At 45.8% G+C, this 10,956-nt stretch overlaps 1 protein-coding gene across 1 annotated transcript; it reads left to right on the top strand.

Annotated features, from left to right (window-relative positions):
* The first annotated feature begins 290 nt into the window (after positions 1 to 290).
* On the top strand, positions 291 to 4,117 carry LOC101688750 (T-cell surface glycoprotein CD1a). The gene is made up of 6 exons (XM_004775791.3): positions 291 to 754; positions 1,333 to 1,599; positions 2,266 to 2,544; positions 2,742 to 3,020; positions 3,350 to 3,440; positions 3,586 to 4,117. The coding sequence occupies exons 1-6, from the start codon at positions 694 to 696 to the stop codon at positions 3,680 to 3,682; spliced, it is 1,074 nt and encodes a 357-aa protein (XP_004775848.1). The 5' UTR covers positions 291 to 693; the 3' UTR covers positions 3,683 to 4,117.
* Positions 4,118 to 10,956: the final 6,839 nt, after the last annotated feature.

Here is a 10,956-nt window from a genome sequence, read left to right as displayed (position 1 = left end):
ACCTCCTCCTCTCCTAATTAAGGGAGGGTGACCTTCCCTGAAACACTCTTTCTCTTCTTCACCAACTTTCTTGCTATGAAATCTTTCCATTAGCACCACTCTTCAGAGCTCCCCTCTACCTGCCAGATGGGATGCTGGCTTATTCTTGAATCGCTTAATAAAACCAATTGTATCTCCAAATTTACCCATTTGCTTTTGTTTTTTTTTAACATAAGCAGTGAGAAGTCAGAGATGTGAATGAGCTGTGCTGGGAATGAGAAGGGGAAGGAAATGCATGGGTGATGTCACATGGGCAGGAGGGACAGAGTGGCAACAGGGTCTAGGGTTGGGGAGCTGTGTGTTTTCATGGGTTACTGTCCGAATGGGAAGAAAATGTAGGAGAGCTAGGATCAGTTTCCATGCCACACAGGACTCCTTATGTAGTATCTGAATGAGGGGACAGGGAGAAGAACGGAAGCTGGTGACAGGGAGAAGCTGGAAGCCAGAGAGGGGCATCGGACCAGGAGGGGAACTGAGAGTCTGAGTAGGTGTACAGGGTTGAGGGAGGAGCACATTTGCATTTTAGCAGAGACTCAGGGAAGGCTTGTGTGTGGAGAAGGAAGTCAGAAGAGAGGGGCTGTGTGTGGGGTAGGTTTGTTAGAAAAGAGGTCAAAGACCGGCTTTGTAAGAGAAAGAAAGCATCTGCGAATACTAATGCTGTTCCTACAACTTGTGCTGTTGGTGGTTCTCCTCCCAGATGGTGACAGTGAAGATGGTGAGAACTCTGGCCCTGCCCAGTGGGTACATGTGTGTGTGTGTGTGTATGTGTATATCTGTTTATGTATCTGTATCTGTTTATGTGTGTCTGTGTGCGTTTCTGCCAGTCTGTGTGTTTGTGATGTGTGTACATGCGTTCATGTGCATTTGAGTATGTGTATAGGTATGTGTGGATAGGAGTCTTCTGCATCTCTTTGCATTTCTGTGTGTGTACATGTGTTGGTGTGTGTCTGCATGTCTCTGTTTGTATATGTACATACATGTGTATATATGTGTACATCTCTGTGTGTGTCTATATGTGAGCATTTGTGTCTCTGAGTGTGTGCATTCATGGTGTGAGTTCCCCAACTCATAATAGGGGAGGGAGACTGTCAGCCTGGCTCCTCCCTGAGAATTCCTGACCCTGAGGACCTGTGCTCTTCTAAAGGCTGGGTATGAAGCTTGAATGTCTGGGGAAGCACATGTCTCCTGAGATAACTACTGTTTCTCTGTCCTTCAGATTTTGGTTCCCCTCCCTGGCACCTCTCTCCTTCCCAATGCTCTCCACTGCAGAGTTTATCTGTCCTTTACCCACAGACTTCCAGGAGCCAGTCTCTTTCCGAATCATCCTGACCACATCCTTTTACAACTCCTCCTGGACACAAAATCAAGGCTCAGCTTGGCTGGATGATTTGCAGACTCATGGATGGGACAATAAGACTGGCGCTTTCATTTACCTGCAGCCTTGGTCTAAAGGCAACTTCAGCAATGAGGAGCTGACGGAAGTAGAAAAGTTATTCTACACATACTCCATTAGATCTCCTTCAGCATATCATAACCACATCAGCCAATGGCAGCTTGAATGTAAGTTCATTTCCCTCTGGGTTGGGCTGCACGTGGCAAGTGTGTGTGTCTCACTGAGCTCCTTCTTTCTCTAGGAAATGAACTGCACTGGCTTTTGAACTTCACCTCTCTCTATCTGAAAGTGAATCACACGAATTTGGGCAGGGGTAGAGGCCAGACCCTGATTCTTGAGAAGCTTCACGTTTTCTTCAGCTTCCCACTCCTCTCATTGACCACAGGTCGTGCTCTCCATCGCTCACTTGTGTCTCCCCTGACCACCTCTTTCCCTGGCTTCCAGCCAAGCACCCTTGCTCCCTCACTTGTGACTGACTTTGAACTGTGCTTTCTGTCCATTCTATCAGTGATGTCTATGTGTTCCCTATACCCCAGTGCACTCCCTTCACCCTAGGTTGTTTTTACCCCAGCTCTCCCACTGAGTCCTCCCCTATTCTCTTTCCACACCCTTCATGTCTCTCCTCCAACATTTGCTCCTTCCTCAGTCATTCACCATTGCCTCCACCTCCTGCGACCACCACTTCCCTTTAGTCTGAGCCTCCCCTCAAGTCAAACTTTCCTCCATTGCTCCGGTTCCCAACTTCACCCTTCCGCGTCTAGCATCCTTGACTTGCATTCATCTCATTTCCTTTCCTTCACTCCCCCTACTATAATTCAGTCTCTCTTCCCCAGATCCCTTCCAGGTTCAGCTGCTGTTAGGCTGTGATTCCCACTTTGGAGAAGCATCAGTAGGCTTCATGCGGATTGCTTATCAAGGATCAGATCTCATGAGTTTCCAGAACACATCATGGTGGCCATCTCCAAAGGGAGGACGTAGGGCTCAGCAAGTCTGTACAGTATTCAATCAGTACCATGTTTTCAATGAAATAGTATACAAACTCCTCACTGAGTCTTGCCCCCAGTTCCTGTTGGGTCTTCTTGAAGCAGGGAAGGCGTATCTTCAGCGACAAGGTCAGTCCTGCTCTCTTCCTCTATGAATCCTCTACTCTGCACTCATGGTTTATAACATTCCATCTAATTCAAGGTAAGAAAGAGTCAAGAGGGAGAGGGGATGATGGTTACAGGTTTCTAGATGTGGAAAGATGTCTATATAAAATGATGTGAAGATCTACCCTCTCAGTCTGCAATTATCTGTCCTGTGTCTGCAGTGAGGCCAGAAGCCTGGCTGTCCACTGGCCCCAGTCCGGGTCCTGGCCGTGTCCTGCTGGTGTGCCACATCTCTGGATTCTACCCAAAGCCTGTATGGGTGATGTGGATGCGTGGTGAGCAGGAACAACAAGGCACCCAGCGAGGTGATGTTCTGCCCCATGTTGATGGGACGTGGTATCTTCAGGTGTCTTTGGATGTGAAAGCCAGGGAGGCGGCTGGCCTGTCATGCTTGGTGAGACACAGTAGTCTAGGAGGCCAGGACATCATCCTCTACTGGGGTGAGAAAGAGCTGGGGCCCAGCTGGGAAAGAGGGTGGGTGCATCTCCAGCAGAGCAGGAGAACCAGATGAAAAATTGGGGTTGCTAGAACAAAAGTGACTAAAAAAAAAATGGCAATCCAAGGAAGGAAGAACTGGGAGTTCAGTCCTACAGATATGGGAGGATGCATCAATCTGGGTGAAGGGTCCATCTCTGAGGAGGGATGGGAGAAGTGAAAATGGGAAGGGGAGTGGGTGAGGCAGAGGATGACCAGAGCAAGGAGGACCAGGAAGGTGCAGTTCAACTCAGGATAGATGGGAAGTGACACCCTCTGTGCACCAAACCCACAGAGAAGCCCCATTCCATGGGCTTGGTCTTCCTGGTGGTGATAGTGCCCCTGGTGCTTCTGGCTGGTCTGACGTTGTGGCTCTGGAAGTGCTGGTAAGTCTCTGGAGCCACCTTCCTGTCTTTCCCATGTGTGTCCCACCTTTTAGTCTGCCCTCAGCCCTCCTGCTCCCAGTGCCCTTCTCCCCTGCAGTCCTCACCTCCCCCTGCTGCAGAATGACTCTTCCTCTGTTGCTCCCAGGAAAACACACTGGAGACATCAGTGCACTGACCTCCCTTCTGAACAAGATCCCAGCAGCCCAGGCTCCAGTACTTACCTAAACCCAACTCAGTGGTGAAGTCCTTACAACTCTCTGGGCGCAAGTTTGACTTTCAATTGTGCTTAATGATCAGTTGTAAATATGAGCTCAGTGTAATTCAGTGGGGTTTGTTGTTATGATTGGTTCTGGAACTTAACTCTCAAATTTAACTCAGTGTAAATGAAGTCCCAGCACCTCCATGGGTGACAGACATCAGATGTCACTTCTTCCAAAGAGCCCTCCCTTACTCAGAAGTGGACGCTGTCTATGTAGTGAGAATTCCCACCACCTTTCCCTGTACTTTGACAGTCCTATTCCCCATCCCTGGTGCCTGCTTTCCCCAGTTAGGACAGTTTTCCTTCTAACTTTTAGGATCCTTGAGAGCAAAGTCTATATGTTCTTCATATTTGTATACTTGGGAAGGTGTCTCACCTGTATGGGAAATATCCTCAATAAAAACCCATGTTGAATCTATGCTAAATCCATAGGTTCTTCTCCTCCTCATCCATCTCCTCCTCCTCCTCCTCTTTCTCCTCCTCCTTCTTCTCCCAGACATGCTTGTAGTTGTTGAGATGTTTGCTGCTCTTCTTGTTAAAAGTCTTGTCACCTGGCCAAGGGAGTGCACAGTTTCCCTGTTCTGGTGACATCTCCGGTCTCCTAAGTAGAAACACGTTTTCTGTAAAGATTTGTATTATTTAACTACAAAAACCTATTGGATGAATCTGTTGCTCCAAGTATTCTAGTTTAAACAGAAATGCAGGATTCAGTTTTTTTGTTTTGTTTTGTTTTGTTTTTATGTTTGCCAGTCTCTGAGCAGCAGCAACAGAACTGTCACCCTGGGGCTTTTTAAAATATAAGGTCTTGGCCTCAGCTGACTTCCTGAATCACAACTTGCATTTTAGCAAAATCAGCAGGGAGATTCACAGGTGCATAAATGTGATGTCTGAGAGGTAGCCGTGCCATGTCTGTGAGTCCCTGAAGGGAGAGAGATGTTCCAGGAAAGAGAATGGGGGTGTTGTGGTCAGGAATAAATGGAGACCCAGCAGAGACCAGGCATACAGTGCCTCCTGACATTCATGGTTGCTGTTTACAGCTTCTAGGACTCTGAGTCGGAGATAGTGAGCCATTGATCCTGGGGGCAAAGCAGGGTTCAAGTTCTGGGGGTCTTTGCTCATGACTCTTGTCACTTGTTTCATGTGTGTTTCTATTTAAAGACAGGTTCTTGGGGTGCGTGGGTGGCTCAGTCAGTTAAGCTGCTGCCTTTGGCTCTGGTATTACTCTCAAGGTCCTGGGACTGAGCTGCAGTCCAGCTCCCTGCTCAGCAGGGAGTCAGCTTCGCCCTGTCCCTCTGCCCCCCTCTGTTTGAGTTCTCTCTATCTCTACCTCCTTCTCTTTCAAATAAATGAATAAAATCTTAAAAAAAAGTAAAGACAGCGGGGCACGTGGGTGGCTCGGCCAGTTGAGCATCTGTCTTCAGCTCCGGTCATGATCCTGGAGTCCTTCTTCTCCGTCTTCCAATCCCCCTGCTTGTGTTCCCTCTGTTGCTGTGTCAAATAATAAATAAAATCTTAAAAAAAGAAAAAAAGTAAAGACAGCTTCTTTAATATATATGTATTTGTAAATAATTTTTTGTATGGAGTATTTCCCCACAATAAAACACCAGCTCAGAAGTGTGTAAATTTCCCAGCTTGGGTACTGTGATCACCAGGGTCTTTGGCTTTCAGTCCCGTGGCTATGCTGCCCAAGACAGTTTGAGAAACTAACAAAAAGAAATAGTCATTGTCTCATGAATCCAAGAGCAGAGTACCTTTTCCCCTTTTTCTTGGTGTCATCATGGCATCATCATAGCCTCCTAGATGTTATTTTACTATTCTCTGGTGTGGGTCCACACTGATGTCATGAATGACCTGTTCTTTTCCCTGTATTTACTACATTGTTTACTCATTATCAGTGAGTGCAGAGCCCACAGCTCTGCATCAGGAGCCTGAGCGAGCCTTACCAACGCAGGTGTTTTGTCATGGGGCACATTACACCTTCGTGTGCTTAGGACACCAGTCAACCTGAAGCTCTGGGCTTCAGGGCCATTTAAAACACTGAAGTCGCCTGGAAAGACAACAGAGGTGCAGAAAATGTGGCACCAAATTGATCATGAACAGGATATGTGTTTACAGTGTCAGAATTAATACAGGAAGGCAGAAAGACACTTGGATCAAGCTTGGTCTGGAGCACCTGTGGTTGACTCATGTCAGGTCACTCTAGCTGTCCATGAATAGTGTTAAGCACATGTGTCTGGGGCTTACAAATCAAGGTCAGCAGGTAGGCCAATCAGCACAGACAGACTCCATGAATAATGAAGATGGACCCTCTGTGACCGATGACCCCCATCCAGTGGGAGTGGAGTCATCCATGACTAGACTTTAATGGCTCTCAGTTTCATTAATTAACTGAGCAAACCATTCTCAAGCTCTGACCACGAAGCAGGGACATTCTGGGTTTCAAGTAGTGGGGAAGAAAAGGTCTTTCCTATCTTTATACCTTGAAAATTTTCTTTCCTGATTTGATTATGGTGTTCATTGTTGTTTCTAACCAGTTTATTAGTCAGCAATTTATGTGAGTTGAACTAGGGGACAGAGACTTAGGGGTTTTTTGGTTTTTTGTTTGTTTTGTTTTTTTAGAGCTGAGAGTGGGGCCCATGGTTGGAAAATGTCCAGAGAGAACACATGCAGGCCCCAGACCTACACATTTGGCCATTTCTGGAAAATAACGTTGAGATGGGAGAGGTGGCAAAGGTGAAAATATGGGAATGGGAAGAGCAAATCATGGGTCATCTGCAATCTTCCTGCCTGGGTCAGACTGCTTGGCTATTTCTTTACTTCCAGTCCACCTTGTCACACTTGCATGGATATCATATGGATATGGGTTGGTTGACTCTACTCTTATGTGTAACCTTGGGCTCTGATCAGCCTGAGGACATCAGGAGAAAGCATCTTTGTCAAGGTGACAGGATAAAGGATGGACAGGTAACCTGCCAGTCAGGTCAGTCATCAGATAGATTCCATTTGTATCACCCAAAGTGATGGTTCAAGGCCAGGCACCTGCTCTCGGTGGCACAGGTCACACACAGCCTGATTTTTAAAAATTAATTAATTAATTAAAAATTTTCTTTTCAGTGTACCAGAATTCATTGTTTATGTACCACACCCAGCGCTCCATGCAATATGTGCCCTCCTTAATACCCACCACCAGGCTCACCCAAACTCCCATGCCCTCCCCTTCAAAACACTCAGGTTGTTTTTCAGAGTCCACAGTCTCTTATGACTCATCTCCCCCTCCAATTTCTCTCAACTCCCTTCTCCTCTCCATCTCCCAGTGTCCTCCGTGTTATTCCTTATGCTCCACAGGCAAGTGAAACCATATGATAGTTGACTCTCTCTGCTTGACTTATTTCACTCAGCATAATCTCTTCTAGTCCCATCCATGTTGCTACAAAAGTTGGGTATTCATCCTTTCTGATGGAGGCATCATACTCCATAGTGTATATGGACCACATCTTCCTTATCCATTCATCTGTTGAAGGGCATCTTGGTTCTTTCCACAGTTTGGCGACCGTGGCCATTGCTGCTATGAACATTTGGGTACAGAAGGCCCTTCTTTTCACTACATCTGTATCTCTGGGGTAAATACCCAGTAGTGCAATTGCAGGGTCATAGGGAAGCTCTATTTTTAATTTCTTGAGGAATCTCCACACTGTTTTCCAAAGTGGCTGCACCGACTTCCATTCCCACCAACAGTGGAAGAGGGTTCCCCTTTCTCCACATCCCCTCCAACACATGTTGTTTCCTGTCTTGTTGATTTTGGCCATTCTAAATGGTGTAAGGTGGTATCTCAATGTGGTTTTAATTTGAATCTCCCTGGTCACAGCCCGATTCTTATGGAGGATGTAGGAAAAAGAAATGCTCTCTCCTGTCCTGGATGATAAGGTCAGGGTATGAAGCCTGAAATAAATACAATCCTTTTTCAGCAGCAAGAAGCAAGCCTAAGGATGAAGCCTGCAAGCAAGAAGGCAGGGAAATTGTATGAAATTTTCCAAGAGTGTAGATCCCAAGTGTTCTCACTACAAGAAAGAAAAATAAAAGAAAAGAAAGAGAAGGAGAAGTTCCAGATGTGAGGTGGTGACCGAGTTAACTGCCCTGGTTGTGGACATCACACCACCATGTACACATACACCAAACTTCCAGCGGCTACTTCATTTTATGTTTTTTAAAGGAAAATGGCAAATGAAGTATTCCAACATGTGATGAATGCTACATAAAATATTAATTTTCATGATTTGCTTCAGTAGACGTTTTCTTGACAAGTTCTGTGTTTTCCTTCTGAAATGCCGCGTGCCCTCACTGGAGGCACTGCAGGGCAGGACGTGGGCATTCAGCCGCAACGCCCCGCAGGCCCATGTGCGCTCGGCTCCTGTGGGTCTTCAGGCCGCCTTCTCTGGGAAGTTGTTGGAGGACTTTCCTCAGGAGGACCTTCGTTCATGTCACGTCAGAGGCTCTGCTGCCCCTGTTAGAGCCTGCGAGGGCCCGCATGGCCCAGGGTGCCTCCGAACCTTCCTTCCTGGGAGGCTCGAAAGCTGCACACTGTCCATAGGTCCAGTGTTTATTTGTCATCATACTTCAGTGATACTGAAAATAGTAACAATAACGAAACCAAAGCATCAGAAAAGTGAAGGCAGATACACAGACCCACAGAAGGGGCTGGAGCCCCAATGACTCTGGGCTCCCCAGTTCCATCAGCCAATACACTCCCCAGATGATTTCAGCCCAACAGGGTGGATTTCTAGCCTTAGTGACCAAAAGCTCCCCTCTGATGGACGTGGACGTGGACGTGGCCTCATGGGGACACTGGGATAATGTCTCTCTTCCTCGCAACATTCCTCCTTGCTTCCCTCTTCCTTTCCCTGGATTCTTGAAAATGTTCCTCCAGCCCTTTTCTTTGATTGCTTTTCTCTTCATGGGTCCTCATCGTGTAACACTCACCCTTTTTGCACATTTACCTGCCATCAGAATCAGGACAGGTCCTGGGTGTTTTCAAGGATTTCTAGCAAACCTCTGTCCAGGAATTGAGGTGCTGGGTCCGCTGCTGATCAGTGACTGGCAGAAATCCATCCTCCAGGGTTTTCATCGGACATTTCAAAGGACGAGCTGCACCAGCACATGATAAATCGGGAAGCGTCATGGTCATGGCAGTTAAAGTTTCAACATGCAAGACATTTTCTAGAATTCGTCCTGACACAGTATGTCCATCTATTCATTCATTCATTGATTTTATCATGTATTGAGCTTTTCCTATTGTAATGGTAAACATACTCTCTGTGAGTGTTGCCAGGGTGTATGAGAGGCAGCTCTGCGTCCAGGTGTTTAAGATAAAATGAATAATCTCTTCCTCCAAGCTTCTTCCTTATTCATGTTTACATTTAACCACCCAGAGGCAAACTTCAGAAATCTTTGCAGCTTGTCTGTCTCGGCTTTTGTCTTTGCCAAGTTATTCTCTACAAATCTGTGAAAACCATTTTTTCCCTACCCAAGGTGGTCCTCGTGAACCTCCACATGGGGTGCTGACACAGCTTTCCTGTCTCCCTGCAAGCAGAGGCTCTACCTCACCACAGTGGGCTCGTACAGAAGGGATGGACGTGTCCACTGGGAGAACCTCCTCACGGAAGGTTCTATACTGTAGTAGAAGCACGAGGCCAGTTTGTGATTGAACATGGGAGAAAGGAGAAGCTGAAATGTTAACTTTCTGGATCTGGCAGTTGGAAGGGGGGGCAGTTTTGTCAGACTCCACGGGGTGACAGGAAGCAGCTGAGAGAGTGATGGCGGCCAGTCTTCAGACATGGCAGGTCCTAAGCATTTGGTTCCCACACTGTGTCCCTCTCCTGACTGTTGGACATAAAAGTAATGTGATTGAGTTGAAAGGTGAGATATTTTAAAATGTAAAGTTGGGTTGAATAGTAAAAGCGTGTTTAGTTAGTTAGTATTTGATCTTTTCTTAGTTTATTCATTAGATCCTAATTTTGTTCTAAACTTTTTTTTTTTTTAAGATTTTATTTATTTATTTGACAGACAGAGATCACAAGTAGGCAGAGAGGCAGGCAGAGAGAGAGGAGGAAGCAGGCTCCCTGCTGAGCAGAGAGCCCGATACAGGGCTTGATCCCAGGACCCTGAGATCATGACCTGAGCTGAGGCTTTAACCCACTGAGCCACCCAGGTGTCCCTGTTCTAAACTTGTTAATGGCATGTAAGAGCTAGTTTGTTTTTTTTTAGGCCAATCATACATGTGACTAGATCGCTACAGTCAGCTTTGTACATGAGAGAAGAGTTAACTCATCATTGTGTGATCCCGTTTATGAATCTCTACATTTATAATTTATAATAATTTCATTATGAATCATTTGATTCTTAATTATTTTAATTGTGTGTGGTCACCTAAAACATAATCCTTTTCTTATTCTCACATGAGAGGAAGTTTACGTGGCCAAGTGCACAGCAAGCTGCAAATGCCCGGGGAATTCCTCCCTTCCAGAAAGAGTAAGAGTGAGCTTGAGAGGAAGGATGAGTCCCGGCGGTGAAAAACAAGGGAAAGGACATTTCTTCTCGGATGAGGCCTGGACATGTCTGCACACAAACCCGTGCTTCCTCATTAGCAAGAAGGAAGGAGACACCACCCGAGGGCGTGTATCAGCAGAGTTCGTAGTAGCCTTTTTTGCCGTGAAATCCACTTTCTGTGTGACTTTAGTATGGAGCTAGGTGCACTCACTGGCGAATCTGATCACTGCTGTGGTCACTACCTTTCAGAAATAATTTGCTTATGCTTTGTTCTCTTTTCTGCAGTGACTTGTAACCTCAGCGTCTTCAGTGCTTTTAATGAGATGCAGACCGGGATGGTGAGGAAGGTGTGTATCTGGTCTCACACCCCTCTGTTTCTGCATTTGTTCAGTTTTAAATATTCTGGGCTTTTTAAAGACTGTAGTTTTCACAGTCTCATTGACAGATGTTGCTTTTACGTTGGTGAGCACATATTCTCTTTTTCTGGTTCAAAGTGATTGTGAAGTAACAAGTGTTGGGGGAATTTATAGCTTCAAAACATTTATTTGTAAATAAGATGGATTAAAAATATATGAGTTTAGATTTTAATCAGGAAGCTAGAAAAAGGACAAAATCAGTAGAATTTAGAAGGTAGAAAATTCATTTAAAAACACTAAAAATTAAAAGAAAAAGCAAAGCAAACAAAAAAATATTGATAGAAATGACTGACAACAC

The sequence above is a fragment of the Mustela putorius genome, unplaced genomic scaffold (genome assembly GCF_011764305.1).
Source record: "Mustela putorius furo isolate JIRA1106 unplaced genomic scaffold, ASM1176430v1.1 tig00000997_pilon_pilon_pilon, whole genome shotgun sequence".
In the NCBI taxonomy this organism is placed as follows: domain Eukaryota; kingdom Metazoa; phylum Chordata; class Mammalia; order Carnivora; family Mustelidae; genus Mustela; species Mustela putorius.
Note: the sequence above shows the minus strand (reverse complement) of the source record. Positions and strands in the feature narration are given on the sequence as shown.

What these genes read in the sequence shown, in the direction of transcription:
- LOC101688750 (XM_004775791.3), top strand. Translation starts at nt 694, where the DNA reads ATGCTGTTCCTACAACTTGTGCTGTTGGTGGTTCTCCTCCCAGATGGT. An exon ending in CAGCCAATGGCAGCTTGAAT is followed by an intron (nt 1,600 to 2,265) that starts GTAAGTTCATTT and finishes TCTCTTCCCCAG; the next exon opens with ATCCCTTCCAGGTTCAGCTG. An exon ending in GGACATCATCCTCTACTGGG is followed by an intron (nt 3,021 to 3,349) that starts GTGAGAAAGAGC and finishes CCAAACCCACAG; the next exon opens with AGAAGCCCCATTCCATGGGC.